The 18,094-nt window shown below is 45.6% G+C and overlaps 1 protein-coding gene across 1 annotated transcript; it reads right to left on the bottom strand.

Annotated features, from left to right (window-relative positions):
• Positions 1–703: 703 nt before the first annotated feature.
• On the bottom strand, positions 704–7,345 carry LOC124670326 (probable chromo domain-containing protein LHP1). The gene is made up of 5 exons (XM_047206826.1): positions 6,802–7,345; positions 2,298–2,384; positions 1,527–2,213; positions 1,162–1,222; positions 704–1,082 (listed from the first exon to the last, which is right to left on the bottom strand). Exons 1-5 carry the CDS (start codon positions 7,128–7,130, stop codon positions 1,035–1,037), a joined length of 1,212 nt encoding a protein of 403 aa, XP_047062782.1. The 5' UTR covers positions 7,131–7,345; the 3' UTR covers positions 704–1,034.
• Positions 7,346–18,094: the final 10,749 nt, after the last annotated feature.

The following is an 18,094-nucleotide window of genomic DNA, read 5'->3' as shown; positions in this document are numbered from 1 at the left end:
GAAACCGGACCGAGGTGAGTACAAACTAAATATTAATGCATCTTTCACTCTAATGGGACAGGCTCGGTGGGTACTGTCCTCGTTGGCTGGTTTTGCTGCGCCTTTGAATCACCTTCTTAGTGTTGCAATGGCAGAAGCCTCGGCTCTGCAAAAAGGACTGGAATTTATGAAACAATTGGGCATCCAATCAGTCATAATAGAGTCGGATTCTCTAAAATTGATTCAAGCATGTAATGCAGAAGTGAAACTTTGGAGTCCATCCGCACCAATCCTTGCACATTATTTTATGAAAGCCCAACCTTTTGATTCGATTCATTATAGGTGTTGCAGTCTAGAGGCTAACCACATTGCTCATGAATTAGCTAGAAACTCTTTTAGTAGTACAAACTCAGTGTTGAGGTGGAGTGATGCTCCCCAAAATTTTATTATCCCTTTTTTACTAAATGATGTAACTTTGTAGTAGCAAGTGTTTTATGTACTCTTTTCCTTACCATGGTATCTAAGGAGGGCTGAATTTTTTTTAATGAGGTGGCTTGCTTGCTGGTTTAATATATTATGTTTAAAAAAAGTACATATACGTTGGCAATTAACCTATTTCTTGTTGCATTGGAGTTGTACATGCAAAGCCCTGTTTGCCAATAAGCATTCTACGTGTTTGGTATACTAATCAAGGCAAGTTTCCAAGATGTTTCCCGCAGTGTTCTGGTTGAAACTTCATATGAGAAGGTAGTCCATATAATTCCAAGCAGTGACGCCAAGCAAAAAAATACACAACTGCTCCATTTTACATCTCGAACGTCATGAGCCCAATAACCTATCAGGGTGCCTAGTACAGGGGATGCTGGTCACAAAAGATGTCCAATAACCTATCAGCACATATTACATAGGATATTTCTCTGGTTTCCCATTCCACTACCATCATTCAGCACGACTTCTACGCAACCAGGCTAAAACTATATTACCGCAATTTTTTCCAGCATAAGACATCTCAACTCATGCAGCAAGTGAAACCAAACTTCTTCGGTGCATCTTTTTCACGAGGTGGGATTATAACGGAGGTGCTGCTCGTAGTAGTTTATAAGCTGCAAAAGAACATAATACTGTGGTGTTGGTATATTTTCATTCATAAGGTAACATGATAGAGAAGACAATGCGGCATACCACCAATGGGTTATTATTTTTCAGTTCCTTGTCATCCACAAAGATCTCCTCCCCATCAGACCTGTTCATCATCAACGATAAATAAATTGAGGGTAATTACTGGCAACAACTATGATATTCAACTGATGTTCTGATGCAATGCATAACAAATGATCTACTGAATCTGTAAACTTTTAAGTTTTTTGCTATTCTGGGGATACAAGTTTCTACTTCCAGGTGAGTTGCAGTAAAGGATACATAAGCAAGCGCTCAAACAAATCAATGGTCTACTGTTGCAATGGGGCAATGCCAAAATAATACTATGGAATAACAATAACTGAAAACCAAACTAAGAACAAGAGAATTAACCATTAAAACCTGGTCACCTGAGTGCTTTGAATGTTATTGCAACTTGCTGCACATCATCTGTCATGGTGGCGAAGTAGCGCACTGGCTTGATGATCTTAATAATATGAAGTTGGTTGCCACAACCCTGCCCTTTGGTCCTATCACCAGTTTCTCCTTCTGTGGAATCAACATCCTCGGCGCCAGGCTTCCCAGACCTTCCAGTTTGAAGTTCACCTTGATCTTGCTGTACTTCATCCTGTTTGAACCTCCTGACTGATCCAAGCTTGCGCTTCTTGGCACCAGTCACCTGGACACCTTGAGACGGAGGTGCATGTACTGGATTTTCAACCGTTGATAAACCATTGCCAGGCTGAAGCTCATCTTGTTGCTGAACCACAACAGATATAGGTGCTCTTTGACATGGAAACCCATCCGGCGGCACACTGGAACTACCCTCCCGTGTCACACTTTGAGCAAGAATTGGCTGTGCCACCACATTAACTGATGCATCAAACCCCGCAATCGAGTTCTTACTAGTATTATTAGTAGCTCTCCTACTACTTGTCCTGAGAGGCAATGTTTTGCGTTCTGGGGCAGGGATGTGGGATAAAAAACGGGGATCTGAACGACGTGGGCGGCCCCTTTTACCATGAGAAGTGTTAGGACTCCTCACTGGAATAGTCGTGATCTTACGCTTGCGCTTACCATGGTACCTTGGTTGCTGTCTGCAATGCATACACAAAACTATTGTGCCATATCTTATGCAAATGCAATTTAAACTTAGATAGAGAAGTGTTTCAGATGCATACCGCTTCTCAAAAGCATCCACAAAGTCAGAGCAGGCCGTTAGATTTTCTGCTGGCTCCCATGTGTTAGCGCTCTCCGGCCACCCGCGCCTAACAACTCATAATATGAGGGATATAAGCATCAGAACTACATTTACAATACAATTGCACTAAAAATATGCATAAACTGAAGATGCAGCAAAATCAACCATCACAAACTAATGAAAGAGAGATGAAAAGGCACCCATGCAGTGCAAATGCATCTATTGGAAGAATCAAAACAGAAGCTAGAGCTATGTGTGGTTTAGTCACTACCAAACATGTACAACTGGAGGATGCACTGTTTGATCCAATAATTGAACTAAAAAGCACAAATATAAATCTGCTACATTGCAAATGACTGCCAAAGGACATAACCGGACAGCTACCATTGCTGAGTCAGGAAACCATAACTCAACCCAAAACCACACTAGAAATCATAGTTTAAAATAGCCAGCTATCTCATTTAGCCGTGATTTTTTTGGAGGCTATAAAAGGCTATAGCCGGGTTATAGCAGGTTATTCCATTTAGCCTTTTTTTCAAAAATTTGGAATATTTCAGTCACATCTTACCAAAAGAAGAGGAAAACTATGACTCAAACACGATGCGTGATACGACTTATTCAACTTTTCAAGGCAAACACGTATTCAAGTATTCAACTTGCAAGTTTTATCTAATTATATTGAGAAAATACAGGAGGTTTAGCGGCTAAATTACAGGCTAAATAGGGACTAAAAAGGGCTATAGCCGGCTATTAGCGGTTTTTTCTAATTTAGCCTAAAAATGGCATAGCCGCAGCGGCAGGTCTCTATAGCCAGGCTATAGCCGGCAATTTAAAACTTTGCTAGAAATCAGGGAGCATAGAAATAGAGATATCTAAAAGCATGGTAACTGCCACTGTAATCAAATTTACTGCCAGTACGCCTATGGTCCAAGAATCTATTTGGCTAGGATGCAAGATTACAGGAGGAACATGAAAAAGCAAACAGTGAATGCTTCAAGCGAATCCATCAACAAGCAGGTGACAGATCGCAATGGTCCTGGGATTTGGGGGACGCTGAGGGGCTCCACCCCATCACCAACTAAGCAGCAGCCTTCTCCATCCTCGTCGTTACCAGCAAAGGTATACACAGTTCCACCTACTCCGGTTACCCATGAGGGCACTGACAGTTCCAATCATCACGGGCGACACACTTGGAGTTCGCCAAGTTTGATGGCACTATGCTTGTTTGTGGTTATATACATGTTGCACGCATTTACCGAGTTACGGAAGGATTCAGGGTAGCAGAAGCAACTCTGTATATGGTGGATAATACCTCTCATTGGTAGTCGATACAAGCAAACTTTTGTTGGAATTCGATGTGAATGGTAATCGTGACAGGTTGAGGGAACTACACTTGCTGAAGCAGACAGATTCAGTTTCTGAGCATAAGCCCAAACCTGATCAGCTTGTGTAGCAGATCAAATTGTATGGCAGCTCCATTAGTGGGCTGATGCTGGTGAACAAGTTCATAATGGGTCTCAAGGACGAGTTTATTGGTCTTGTTGAAACTCCAACCCACAACTGTGATTCAGGCAGCCACCTTTGCACTGATTCAGGAAGGTGTGTTGGAGTGTTGGAATAACAGACATACATTTGCCAAACCTGAGTCAGCTCCTAAGTATGACAACAAGTCCAATATGGGACAGGCGATTTTTTGAAAGGCTCGGCAATTGAAAGAATGTCACCGAGCCAATGGATTTTGTTTTAAGTGTGGAGAAAAAATTGCCCCCAATCATCAATGTGCTCCTCCTGCAGAATTAAAAACTATGGAGCTTAATGAAGATTTTGCACTCTTAGGTAACGATTTTCTGGAAGCTAAGCTGCTCATAGTGTTGATGGGTGTTATCTGTCTCTTAATAGCTAGTTCAGAAAATTCAAAATGCATTTGGCTCCAAGCTCTTGCCAGAAATCAAGTTTTTTTCCCTTCTGTTAGTAGACTCATGGAGTTCTCACAGCTTGTTGAATGCTGAGATGATTCCAAGACTGAACCTAATACCCAAAGAAATTCCTTCCCAGCCAGTTAAGGTGGCTAATGGAGCATATATGGATTGTCGCTCAGATTTTGTGTGGTGGATAGCTGGTTACACATTTACTCATGACACGAAAGTCCCCGATTTTGGTGGCTATGATGACCTAGGAGTCCTATGAAGTGTTACTGGCAACAAAAATGGATACAAGTGACTGAAAATGGGCAAGAGGTCACACAACATGGTGAAGTTTATTCTGAACAACTTAACATGGAGGAGGCAACTATTGAAGAAATCCACAAGTGGTGTGAAGGCAATGAGCTTTGGGCCACTGCCCTCATTGACCAATCTGATCAAATTTTGACAGTCTCCATGAGTTGTTGTTATAGTATGAAGACATTTTTCAGGAGCCATATTCTTTACCTTAGCCTACCCCAACTTGCTTGGGAAAAAGGCTTTGATGTTGTTGGTATCGCATATTCTTTACCTCCTCCCAGAGCTTTTGATCAAGCTATTTCTCAAAAGCACTGCACCAGTAAACTGTAGCCCTACAGGTGTTTTCCATATCAGAAAGATGAAACTGAGAAACAAGTTCATGCGGTTATACAAGCTGGTACTGTTACACCTAGTTTGAGTCCTTTTGCCTCAGCAGTTCTCCTAGTAAAGAAGATGGATGGGACCTGGAGGTTCTGTGTGGACTACATGAAACTGGTGATCGTCAAGAATAAGTTCCCTATTCCTAGTGTTGGTGAGTTGCTAGAAGAATTAGCTAGAGCAGTGGTTTTCTCTAAGTTGGATTTGAGAATTGGCTATCATCGGATAAGAATTCCTACTGTTGGTGAGTTGCTAGATGAATTAGCTAGAGCAGTGGTTTTCTCTAAGTTGGATTTGAGAAGTGGCTATCATCAGATAAGAATGGTAGCGGATGATAAACAGAAAACTGCTTTTAAAACCCATCATGGTCAATTCCATTTTAGAGACATGCCTTTTGGATTAAGAAATATACTCCAGCCACTTTCAATGTTTAATTAACTCTGAATTAAGGGGTTTGCTGGGCCTGAGGGGTTATCATAGAAAATTTGTACAAGGATATGGCATTCTAGCAAAACCATTGACCACATTGCTGCAGAAGAATGTTTCCTTTCAGTGGTCTCCTCATGCTCAAGAAGCGTTTGACAAACTGAAAGCAGCAATGTGTCATACTCCAGTACTACTCTTCCAGATTTCTCAAAGCAATTTACTATTAAACCATATGCCTATTCTACTGGAGTTAGTGCAGTTCTGTGTCAAGAGGTCCACCCCATTGCTTTCTATAGCAAAGCTTTGGAGTACTAAAAATAGTTGTGCTCTTTCATCGATCCCACGTCTACGGTCTTCCCGTATGTCTAGCCCTTTTCAGCTGTCCGGACTTTTGGGCGAACTGGCTGGTGCATCAACTCAATAATGTACCAGAGCAGAGGTATTGGGTTCAAGTCTCGGCTTTTGCAATTTAATAAAAAATTGCTCTTGCCCTCTAGGCCTTATAGCGTCTCTTCACGTATAGGCCTCATCGAGTCATACGTGAGAGGTGTTACATTTTATGTGGATTCCCACCTTTCCATCAGTTCGGACTTTTGGTTCTACTGGTTGGTGCCTCAAACTTAACAAGCATATGCTTTAGCCACTAAAAAAAACCTTTACCTCAAGGATAGGTTCATTCATCATGATCATCAGTAGCTTCTTGATGCAAAATTAACTCTTCAAAGTGTTGAAGCTCTATGTATGCTGCAGTAGAGAGAGGCAAATGGACATACATCCAGCTTTTTCATGTCTCGCAGCTCAAACAACGTGTGCCTGACCACACTCCAGTGTTTACTGAATTACCATCCACACTCAAAGATTTTCCTGAAGAGATACTGGATCATAGACTAGTGAAGATTACTCGGCGTAGGTCTTGATCAAACAAACGGTCTTCAATTCCAGAGAGAATGTTGCCTGCGTTGCAAGCTCGTTCTCCTTCAGCTGCAGTTTAGGAGGCTGGGGCTGTCTAACGTTTTCATATATATAAGAGAAAATGCTAATGGAATTCACATGAGAGTTGGGCCATCACTGGGAAGCGAGTACGCAAATTATTTACATCCAAATGCTGTGACGAGAGAGCAACTGAAGTGAACCGTGAAATCTGGCATCTCCCCCAATTTCATCTACTTGTGCCCCAACTTCGTCTCTCCTCTCCCAAAATTTCCCTGGTATCCCCCTCCCCCGTGTTACATCTGATCTCTCTTAGACAGGGTCATAACACCGTCTCCCTCTAAAAACTTGCTACTGTCCACGAACCAACCAAATCATAGCAAAACCACGCCTCATATGCAAGAACTATTTACCAATAATGATACACACAAGAAATGTGATCCACCAGCGAATCAGCAGTCAATTGCTAGGACAATAAAGCGGTAATTCCGTGAAACGGAAGAGGTTGGGAGAGAAAGGTGCCATTACCACTTGACGAGGTACTGTTTCTGGCCCTTGCGGAGGCGGCGGCGGCGGATAGTCTCGATCTCGTAATATCCATCCGCTAGCTTCGCCGGAGACCCCACCCCCTGCACGGGCTCCTCCGCCTCCTCCTCCTCCTCATCTTGCTCATCCTCCTGTTCCCACTCCTCCTCTTCGTCCTCATCCTCATCCTCATCCTCCTCCCCCTTCCAGTCCTCCTCCTCTTCCGCTCCCTTGGGTTCTTCTTCCTCTTCCACCACCTCCGCCGCCTCGTCTTCCTCCATCAAATCGCCGGAACCGCCTGCCGCCGGGGAATCCTTCTTGCCTCGAGCCATGACCAGTGTTGACCAGATTCCGCCTCTACTTTGGCCCTAATCTGCTGCGGATCTTTTGCAGATTTGCTGGCTGGATTTTGGGCGACACGGGAAGAACAGGACGGAGAGCTCCTGTCCTTGCGTGGTGACGTAGGCAGCGGCGGCTGCTCTCGCTCGAATTGTTCTTTCCCTTTCTATCCCTGCAGGTGCAGGCTCGAGGCGCGTGTGTGTTAGCTTTTTTTTTTTTCTCTGTGCGTGTTTCTCTGTATTTTTTACAGCGCTACGGCACATTAATTGGATACGGTGCCGTGTGATCGAAAAAAAAAGATACGGTGCCCGTACGGCGCATTGAAGTAGGTTGCGGCTTTCTTATTCTCCCCCCAATCCAAATTAATTACGTGTATCTAGACAAATTAAAGTCAATTAATTTGGATAAAGGTAGTATAAAATAAAAAAATCTTTCTGTAGTTTATATAACCATGTGATGTTTTAGGGCCCCAAAACCGTAATGGAGAAATAGAGCTATATTTAGACTTTTATTTTTAAAATTTTGAACAAAAATATTTTTTTAAAAATCTATTTTTTTTGAAAAAAAGAATTCTGGATTTAGCAAACGATGAAATCTACACGCGTGCAAAATTTTTAATGTAATTTTAGGCTACACCAAAAGTGATAAATATGATTATTTGAGTATAGTGAATAATGCACATTTTAAAACTACAAAAGCTGTCAGATTTTATCATTTTTGTGTTGTGTAGAATACAAAGAATTTCACATTGAGATTTTGCATGTTTGTAGCATACATTATTATATATATCTAAGATTTTTTTGAAAATTAAAATATAACTTTCGCTTTTCTAAAAATAAAGAGATATATGTAGCTCGGCCTCCATTTACAGTTTTCACATCCAAAACAAATTATACATCATCAATCTACAAAATGTGTCACGTTTTAGTTGATTTTAGTTTAAATTTGAATTAAAACTCCAACAAGTATTATGGATCAGAGGGAGTACATCATCCAAATAGGGTTTTAAAGATCAAGGATGCCATCTAGAGGGAGGTGAATGGGCGGTTGAAACATTTTAGGTTGGGGTTTTGAGCAAGTGCGGAATAAAACATACATTTAGCTTGACAAGCACAAAATCTACAAAGTAGGATTTGCCTATGTGCACCAACAACTTATGCTAAGCAAGATAAGCAACAAGATGATAGCAATGTATAGAACATCAATTACGAAGGCTACCACAATCTAAAAAGCATAATAAAGTAGTTCGGGTTAAGAATTAACCGAGACACGTGGAGATGACGATGTATCCCGAAATTCACACTCTTGCGGGTGCTACTCTCCGTTGGATCGGAGTGGAGGCACAAGGCACTCCAAATGCCACAATTGTGTACCGTATTCTCCTCGAGCCTTCCCGCCAAAAGTGAAATCCTCGATCCACTATGGGACCATTGAGGACGATCACCGAGCTCGTACAAGGTTGGGACGAGCTCCATAACTTAATTGGAGGCTGAAACAGCATTTCCCACACTGAATGTGTTTTGGGTGTTTGGTGTCAACACAAGATTTTTTTACGGGTGTTAATGTCTACGGGTTATTAATCTGTATCACGCTCACCGATATTGGTTTCCTCAGAAAAGATTATATGACAGAATGTTGTTTTTAGCTTGGTCGCTGGTGGGCAGAAGTTCCGGTCCCTGACGCCGGTACTACCGCCGGGATACCCCCACCTGCGCACGGATTCTCGCGCCCTTTCATCTACGCATCGGTAGTTGGCCCGTAGTACCGCTGGCTCGGTACTACTGCCCTACTTCCGTTCCACTTCCGGAAATGCAACATTTCCTTTCTGAGGGCTACTGCGAGCAAATTCCCGTATCTGGAAGTAGGGCCGGAACTTGGCCGGTACTACCGCCCTTGTTCCATCCAACTTCCGGTGGCCCCTCTCATCAGTAGGTCAGCCATCAGTTGGCGGTACTTCCGGTCCTAGTGACCGGTAGTACCGGCCTTACACAATTTTGTGCATAACTGATAGGGTGAAGGTGTCTGATCCTTCAATGAGATCAGGGTTAAGTCGATTTGTTGGTGGAGTTCGTGCTTGACGATCCGACTACACGTGCAAAGCCCGTGCGCCAATGCGCCAATGCAATCGCTTGGATAATCTGCGGGAGTTACCATTCTTTGCGGGTGCACGATTAGCCTAACCAGCGAGTAGGGCCTACCAGCGAAGGTCTTAATTCCTACGTGAAATCGAAAACAACTAAGTACTAATAATGCAATCATGATATTGCAGATGAAGATGAAAACTTTATTGAATAAGGTGGGATTCCGAAAAGTCAGTCTTGTTCTGGGCGTTGGCCTCAAAAGAAGTACACGAGAGTTGCAGCAATGGCTAACTTTTAGTCTAATCAAAATCCTAGTCTAAAAAAGTGACGACTATGGGGGTATTTAAGTAGGAAAATGTGGGGGTTCCGGCCAGCCATATGTATAATGGCCAAACCAAACCCTAGAAGGCCTTTTCTCCTCAAATACAAACTCTAAAAGGTGGTTAACTTAATTACTGCGAAAATAACATGGGTGTGGCCCAAAAGTAAAGGTGACACAACACTATATTATGCTATGGATGAAAATATGAAGCATAATTTTGTATATTTCGTCTAAGTTTTCAATCATCGTTATGGTGGCTTCAAAGTTCTGAAATCTCCACTTGTGGCGCCCTCTTCAATCCTCACACGCTTGTTGCCATCTCCATGTATGATCATGCTTCAATGTGTATCCCTCTCGTCCATGCAAGAACTATTTACCGAATGCTATTTACCAATGATACACACAACAAATGTGATCCACAAGCGAATCAGCAATCAATTGCTAGAATCAGCAGTCAATTGCTAGGACAATAAAGCGGTAATTCCGTGAAACGGAAGAGGTTGGGAGAGAAAGGTGCCATTACCACTTGATGAGGTACTGTTTCTGGCCCTTGTGGCGGCGGCGGCGGTGGATAGTCTCGATCTCGTATAGCTTCGCCGGAGACCCCTGCTCTGAGGCAACCCCTTGCACGGGCTCCTCCGCCGGGGCCTCCTCCTCGTCGCCGTCCTCATCTTGCTCATCCTCCGGTTCCCACTCCTCCTCTTCGTCCTCATCCTCATCCTTCTCTCCCTTCCAGTCCTCCTCCTCTTCCACTCCCTTGGGTTCTTCTTCCTCTTCCACCACCTCCGCCGCCTCACCTTCCTCCATCAAATCGCCGGAACCGCCTGCCGCCGGGGAATCCTTTTTGCCTCGAGCCATGACCAGTGTTGACCTGATTCCGCCTCTACTTTGGCCCTAATCTGTTGCGGATCTTTTGCAGATTTGCTAGCTGGATTTTGGACGACACGGGAAGAACAGGACGGAGCTCCTGTCCTTCCTTGCGTGGTGACATAGGCAACGGCGGCTGCTCTGGGATTGTTCTTTCCATTTGTATCCCTGCAGGTGCAGGCTCGTGTGTGTTAGTTTTTTTTTTGTCTGTGCGTGTTCCTCTGTTTTTTTACAGCGCTACGGCACATTAATTGGATACGGTGCCTGTGTGATCGCAAAAAAAGAAAGATACGGTGCCCCTCTCCCTCCTATCCAAATTAATTATCCGTATCTAACAAATTAATGTCAATTAATTTTGTATAAAATCGAAAATGTTTGTATGTAGTTTAACCATGTGATGTTTTACGGCCTGCCAAACGTTAGTGGACAAATAGAGCTATATTTAGCCTTTTATTTTTAAAATTTTGAAAAAAATATTTAAAAAGTTGAAAAAGTCCTAGATTTAGTGTAAAATTCATTGTATTTTAGGCTACACAAAAGGAGACAAATATGGTGATTTGAGTATAGTAAATAGTGCATATTTTAAAACTATAAAACTTGTCAGATTTTATCATTTTTATGTAGTCTAGAACATAAAGAATTTTACATTAAGATTTTACATGTTTGTAGCATACATTAGCCTATATCTAAGTTCTTTTAAAAAACTTAAGTATAACTTTCGCTTTTTAAAAAATAAAGACCAGGACAGAGCCCACCGGGTTGCTGCTCTCAAATTATTCTTTCCCTCTGTATCCCTGCAGCCGTGTGTGTTACAGCATCTCCAACAGACACGCGCTAAAATAATTATACAACGCCGATTTTTATTTTTTTAGTCGCGGACGGTCTCTAAGTTTCTCAGATGGGCGAAAAATAAAGCGCGGAAATAATGCTTTACTAGACGCTGTAAAATACAGCACCAAAAAAACAAGTTTTGCATACACACCATTGAAAATAAGATCAAACATAGTACATAAATAGATGTCTAACATTTATCTAAATCTGGATATATCTAGATGTTATTTAGTGTCTAGATACATCTAGATTTAGACAAACTTCAGACATATATTTATAGACGAAGAGAGTACTAAAAATACATTTTAAAACGACGACAAGAACAATAACTAAATGGATACAATACATCTAAAAATTAGAGAAGTCGAAGTTCGGTCCCGACGACTCCGACGGCTCAGTCAGGACCAAATCCACCCAACGTTCTTCGTTTCCGTCGATTGTCGTTGGGCCGGCTTCCTGTGCCTCGATGAACCGCCTACACGCACGAATGCCCTCCTTCTTCGCCATGCGCTCCGCCTTCTTCTGCGCGAAGAAGGCGCACTCATCGAGGACATCCAGCAGGAAGGCGGCGACGCCTCCATGGCGCATTCATCCGCCTGCGCAATGGTGAGGCGGCGCTGAAGCTGCTGGCGGCAGCGGCGCTGCTCGGCGGTGACGAGGTTGTCAAAGCCGGCCAAGAACTTCGCCTCCACGAGGGACTCGCGGTCCTTGAAGTTAAGCTGCTGGCGAGGGCACCCGAGGCGCCATGCCGCCAAGTCGTAGGCGCGCGTCACCTGCTCCACAGTGTCGAAGGTTCCGAGGGCGAGGCGAGCGCCACCGGCGCGCATATCCGCATAGAACGTGCCGCTCGGGTGGGTGCGCACGCCCACAAAACCGGAGGAATTGCGCGCAGGGGGGGCATGGTGATGATGCGGTCTCGGAGGCGGTGGTACACGTGGCAGGCGAGAGGGCGGCACGTGGCGGGAGAGAGTTTTCAGCGGCGGTTAAGGACGCATCGTGCAGCCGTTTTGTACCGCGCACGGCCGCTTTATCCCGCGCGGCAAAATGTTTAGAGCATCTCCAGCCGCGTCCCCCAAACCGTCCCCCAAAGCGCGCCGGATTGAGCGTTTGGGGGACGTGTTTTGTTCGTGCCGCGTTTGGGGGACGTCGCTCCCCAGCCGCGTCCCCCAAACGCTGCCCCCAAACATTTAAAATAATTTTTTAACACATAAACCATTTATATCAAATGTAGCATATGAAAAAAATGTTTTCGAGGATTGTTTTCAAATTAAATTACAACAAACAATAAAACAAGTAATCAAATATAATAAAAAGGGCTAGATGATACATCAAGGTGCCACGGTATTTCCTTTGATCCTCCACAAATGCTCAACGAGATCAGCTTGAAGTTGCTCATGCACATTGCTGTCACGGATCTCTGCGTGCATGACCACAAAATCAGCAAAATCTGCAGGCACCTCATGATCAACCTCCGCGAGAGGTCCTTGACACTCATAGGGACCAACATGTGACCTAACATGATTCTTGCGGTCATCCTCGATGATCATGTTGTGCATGATCACACAAGCTCGCATCACCTCCCACATTTGGTCGTGAGACCAGCTTAGAGCAGGGTACCGGACAATGGCAAATTGTGCTTGAAGCACACCAAATGCCCGCTCGACATCCTTCCCGCAAGCCTCCCGTCGTGTAGCAAAGTGAGAATTCTTCGGACCTAATGGATTCGAGATTTTTTTGACAAAAGTGGCCCATTTTGGATATATACCATCGGCTAGATAATAGCCTTTGGTATATTGGTGGCCATTGATCTCATAGTTGCATGGTGGAGCATGCCCTTCCACTAGTCCGTCGAACACCGGAGACCGCTGCAACACGTTGATGTCATTGTGTGATCCCGCCATGCCAAAGAAAGAATGCCAAATCCACAGGTCATAATCTGCCACAGACTTCAAGCACCACACTGCAATATCCATGACGCCCTTTGTATATACCTTGCCAAGCAAACGGGCAGTTCTTCCATGCCCAGTGCATGCAATCGATGCTTCCAAGCATTCCGGAAATCCTCCGGCAGCATTTTGTGCCATGATCCTTGCGGTCTCTTCCTCGCTTGGCCCTCTCAAGTAGTATTTGCCAAACTTTCCCACCACAGCTCGGCAAAACTTGTACATGCACTCAATGGCGGTAGACTCACTCATGCGAAGGTAGTCGTCCTGTGTATCGGCAGGTGCTCCGTATGCAAGCATCCTCATGGCGGCGGTGCACTTCCGAATGGATGAGAACCCGAGAACGCCTACGGCGTCGAGCTTGAGCTTGAAGTAGGGGTCGAACTCTCGAACGCCGTGGAGGATATTCATGAACAGGCCCTTGCTCATCCTGTACCGGCGCCGAAAATTGTCGGCATGTGTTGCCCCGTCGGCGAAGTAGTCGTTGTGCGGCATGGCATGCCCCTCCATCCTCTGCTCGGGGCTTCGACTTCCTTCTTCCCGGCCTTGATCCTCCGCGGCGCGGCCTCTTCCCTCTTCTCCGCCTCGGCGTCAAGCATGTCCCGGAGGGACGCGATGATCGGCAAATGCTCCCGCAGGTCGTCGTCGAACGCTTGCTCGTCCTCCAGCAGCGGGGCAACCATCTCATCGTCGCTGTCCATGGCTAAAGCAAAATCAATGGTTAAAATTGCGCCGAGGCGGACGACGCAACAAACAGCGACCAATCGCGCCTACCCGGCAAGTCGTCGAGCACCTTCGTGCGCGGAGGTGGGGCGGATTTGACGGCGCGTTCGGGAGGCGCGCGGCGACGCGGCGGCGGCGGCACGACCGGCGGGAGCCCCGGCCGCGACAACGGTGCTGACTCGCAGCACGGATCGGACGCCCAAACGGCCGGGAAATCCAGCGGCGGCGGTGGGGTGGGAGGCGCGGGAAGGAAGGAGCGACGAGAAAAGAGGCGCGAACCAACGGTTTATGCAAATAGTCGCCGACATGTGGGAGCCCGCCTCGCTTTCGTTGTGTCCGGCGTCCCCGGTGCGTCCCCCGTGAGACGGGGACGGGCTCGGGGCGCCGGACACCGTATCGGGCGCGCCGGACAAAAAAGGGCTTTGGGGGACGCGGCTGGAACGCTTTTTTTGTCCGGCGCGCCCCAAATCGCTTTGGGGGACGGTTTGGGGGACGCGACTGGAGATGCTCTTAGTGTGCGCTATTTTGACGCGTCCGTTGGATCGAAATTTTTTGGTACCGCGAGGACTCTTTCTTTTGACGTGTCTGTTGTTGGAGATCCTCTTAGCTCTTTTTTCTTTTCGGTGTATATTCGTTTTGTTTTAGAGCACATTGATGGATGTGGTGCCCCTACGGCGTATTAAAGTAGGTTGCGCCCTCGTATAAAATGTTTGTGTGACGTGATGTATTTTTGGGCTTTCGATTTATAAAAAGTATAGAGATTTTAGTTTATTTTAGTGAATTTTAACTAACAAGGAGACTTACTGTGGATCGGAGGAATAACATCATTAAAATGGGGTTTGATATCACCGTGCACTTGTTGATTTTTTAAGAGCGTGTTTGGTTGTTTGGTAGCGCGTAGCACTTTCAAACAGTTACTCGGGAGCAAAAAAACGGCTCGATTGGATGCCCAGTCCACACCCATGTAGTGCCCAGCGCACCCCTCAACGCAGCTCAGGGCCAGGGCTGGCGTACGAGCGGGTACAAGCGGTGGACATGGTGCGAGCTTAGATGATGCACGAGAAAGCGGAGGGAGATTTTCGGTCACCGCCCTAATTTCGCCCCTATTTAGTTCTACCCTCACCGCCGAAATCGACCATTGTTTCCCAGTCGAGCTCTTCCCCTTTCGAGATCCAAGGCGATGGCGGGAGATTCTTTGCCTGCTATGACGAGGAGCTCAGCCGCGGTTGTCGTCGGCATGCCTTCTCCATCTTCCACGGCCTTTTGTTCTGATGGATCCTCTTCTGGTATCTGTAAGAAAGTTCTAACCATGTCCATAGTTCGGTGTGTAGATCTAACCGTATATGTGGTAGATTGAGTTTGTAATCAAGCTTTCCACGGTTCAGTGTGTACGGATTAACTTATTTCGGTGGTATAGAACCCTTTTTCATGATTGTCATAGGACTTATGGGGTAGTGTTTGACTGATGTGGTAGACTGGTAGTGCTAGTGAATGTACCGTGGCGCGAATAGAGGGGTGGGAGGTGAATGGTCGCTATACCAGTTTTAGTGCTTTTTCAGTTTTTGGCGATGCGGAAGCAAAGGTGACTACTTTAGCTACTACGGTGATCCTAATATGATGCAATGCAAGGAAACAAGTAAATCATGCAATGATCAAGTAAGAGGGAAATGAAACAACCGGGCAGACGGTAGCGGAGACGAGACACGATATATTTACCGCAGTTCCTCCCACAAAAGGGAGTACGTCTGAGTTGAGGATGTGTGGACCACAAAGGTGCCAACAGCCACGAAGGCTTCACCTTGTTCCTCGTGAAAACCCCACAAAGGAGTCTTCACCTCTCCACTATCAAGGCCGGTTGAGGCGGCGTTTCCTTCACATAAGGTTGGGGCGAGCTGCACAACACCGGAGGCTCCCAACACCCTATGGGCTAGAACAACACCCAGCTAACCTCCATAGGGGCTCATCTCCAAGATATCCCACAAAGGAACCCTAACTACAAAAATCCACAAAGGACTAGGTGGAATTGGTGGAATCTTTCTTGGTGGAACTATAGATCGGGATCTCCTCCATCACTCCTCAAAGTATGGGCTTGATTGGTTGGATGGAGAGGGAGATCATCAAGATTTGAGCTCAGCAACAATGGAGGAGAGAGAGTGAAGAGATGTTTGAGGAAGAAGACCCCTCATATATAGGGTCGTTCAAAAACCAGCTGTTCCATAGATCCCGCACGACCGGTACTACCGCTCTTGCGAGCGGTACTACTGCGTCCATATGACTGTTACCCAACCAACTGGGAAAATCCTGCACAACCGGTATTACCGGGTCAAGTACCGCTCGAGGTACCAGCATAGGTATTTTGAGTACTGGATCCCTTGCGGTACTAGAGTGCTACTAGGTGCGGTAGTGCCGCATGTTGGGATGTAATTACGGTACTTTACCGGTACCTCGACCGGTACTACCGCAAATCATGTGCAAGGATGACTCAAGCAGTGGTTCCGGTCGTGGTACCGCACAGGTACCGTAACACTTCCAGGGGCAAGGACCATGTGGTCGGTAACGCCAGTGGTACCTCAAGCGGTAGTGTCAGTTCCGCGGGGGGACCGGTACTACCATCACAGAGGTTCCAGCTGACATGTACCTGGTGCGGAAGGCGGTAGCGGTACTACCGCTCTCAGCACCGGTACTACCGGTGATGTTTTGAACACATGTTTTCCACATTTCTTCAAGCCCTCTCCAAGTGTTGCCTCACTACACACACACAAATAACCGAAAACCCTATCAAACTATATCTAACTATGATCTTGGTCTTCCGATCTTGAGTGGGTCATGAGTACACCGTGTACCTACATATATTTCAACAACTATGCACACGGTGAAGTTATATTCTAGTGTTGTTATCAAACACACAAAACACTAGGGAAGACTTTACTCTTTCAATCTCCCCCTTTTGGTGTTTGATGACAACACGAGAATTTGCAATATAGCACAAGATATTATGATAAGAGCAAGGCTTGCAAAATATAGATGGAGCTCCCCCTAGACATGTGCATATTTTAAATATGCATTTGAATACAAATTCACAACACCCTAGGTACATATCTCTCCCTAGATTTTACAAACCGATAACATATGCAACACAAAGATATATATCAAGATATCATAGCATATGCAACATTTGGGCCAACACACATAGATATATGGAGTTTGGGTTAAAGAGTCATACCTTTGCCTTGAGAAAACCCAAACTATAACTTATATGCCTCAAATGAGATGATGTGGCCAATAGATAAGAATACCGAAAACCAAGAATTAGGCACACCATAATTAAGTAGTTATTACAAACCAGGGGTCCATGAAAGCAAATGAAGTTCCAGCATGAATAGAGACAAAGCTTATCATAACTAGCGATAAAAAAATACTAGCGATAAAAAATGATGCCAAGGCCACAAAGACCAAAAACAAGCACAAAGGCCCTTGGCATAAACCCATGCAAATTCCCGCCTCCTAATAATCAACTTCTCCCCCTTTGGCATCGAAACACCAAAAAGGGAGAAGGAGCAAGCTAGCATCCCAAGAGATCACTCATCATCATCATCGTCGTCCTCCTCCGTCTCCTCGTCTTCATACTCCCCGCCCTCATCCTCAATCTCTTCATCATCACCTTGTGCCATTGAGTCTTGGGTGGGAGAAGTGCGGGACCATTGACGTTGAACTTCAGGGATGGAGTCCTCGGAGCTAGACCACTTGTACTTGGAGATCCATTCCTCGCGAGGTGTGATGATGTTATCGGAGCCATCGGAGACTTGAAGCCCCATGTGGACCATCATGGCCTTTTGGCGTTGACAGATCTTCTTGTTTTGCTCATGCTCATAGTACATCTTCTCTTGGAGGTCCACCTTGAGGCAAAAGGATTTCTTGATCCTTGCAGTGAGCTTGGCAAACCAACCCTTGGTCTTGGAGAGGGGCAACCCGTAGTCGGGTTCTTCATCTTCATCTTCTTCCACCTCTTGGGCCCTTGAGAGTTGTTGTTGCTTGATCAAGGGGCCTCGAACGGGATGATGAGTGAGGCGGTAAACTTGAGTGAGAAGATCACCACGCCCTTTGGCATCCCAATGGAGGCATATGAGGCGCGTGATGTACGGCGCGAAGGCCGGGAGCTTCCTCACTAGAGAGCAATCTCGCATCCGATG

The sequence above is a fragment of the Lolium rigidum genome, chromosome 7, assembly GCF_022539505.1.
Source record: "Lolium rigidum isolate FL_2022 chromosome 7, APGP_CSIRO_Lrig_0.1, whole genome shotgun sequence".
In the NCBI taxonomy this organism is placed as follows: Eukaryota; Viridiplantae; Streptophyta; class Magnoliopsida; order Poales; family Poaceae; genus Lolium; species Lolium rigidum.
Note: the sequence above shows the minus strand (reverse complement) of the source record. Positions and strands in the feature narration are given on the sequence as shown.

Bases quoted from the DNA above. Each gene is read 5' to 3' on its own strand.
- LOC124670326 (XM_047206826.1), bottom strand. From the start codon at position 7,130: ATGGCTCGAGGCAAGAAGGATTCCCCGGCGGCAGGCGGTTCCGGCGAT. The intron at 1,223-1,526 runs GTGACCAGGTTT...GATGATGAACAG, and splicing joins ATAACATTCAAAGCACTCAG to GTCTGATGGGGAGGAGATCT. The intron at 1,083-1,161 runs GTATGCCGCATT...GTTCTTTTGCAG, and splicing joins AAAATAATAACCCATTGGTG to CTTATAAACTACTACGAGCA.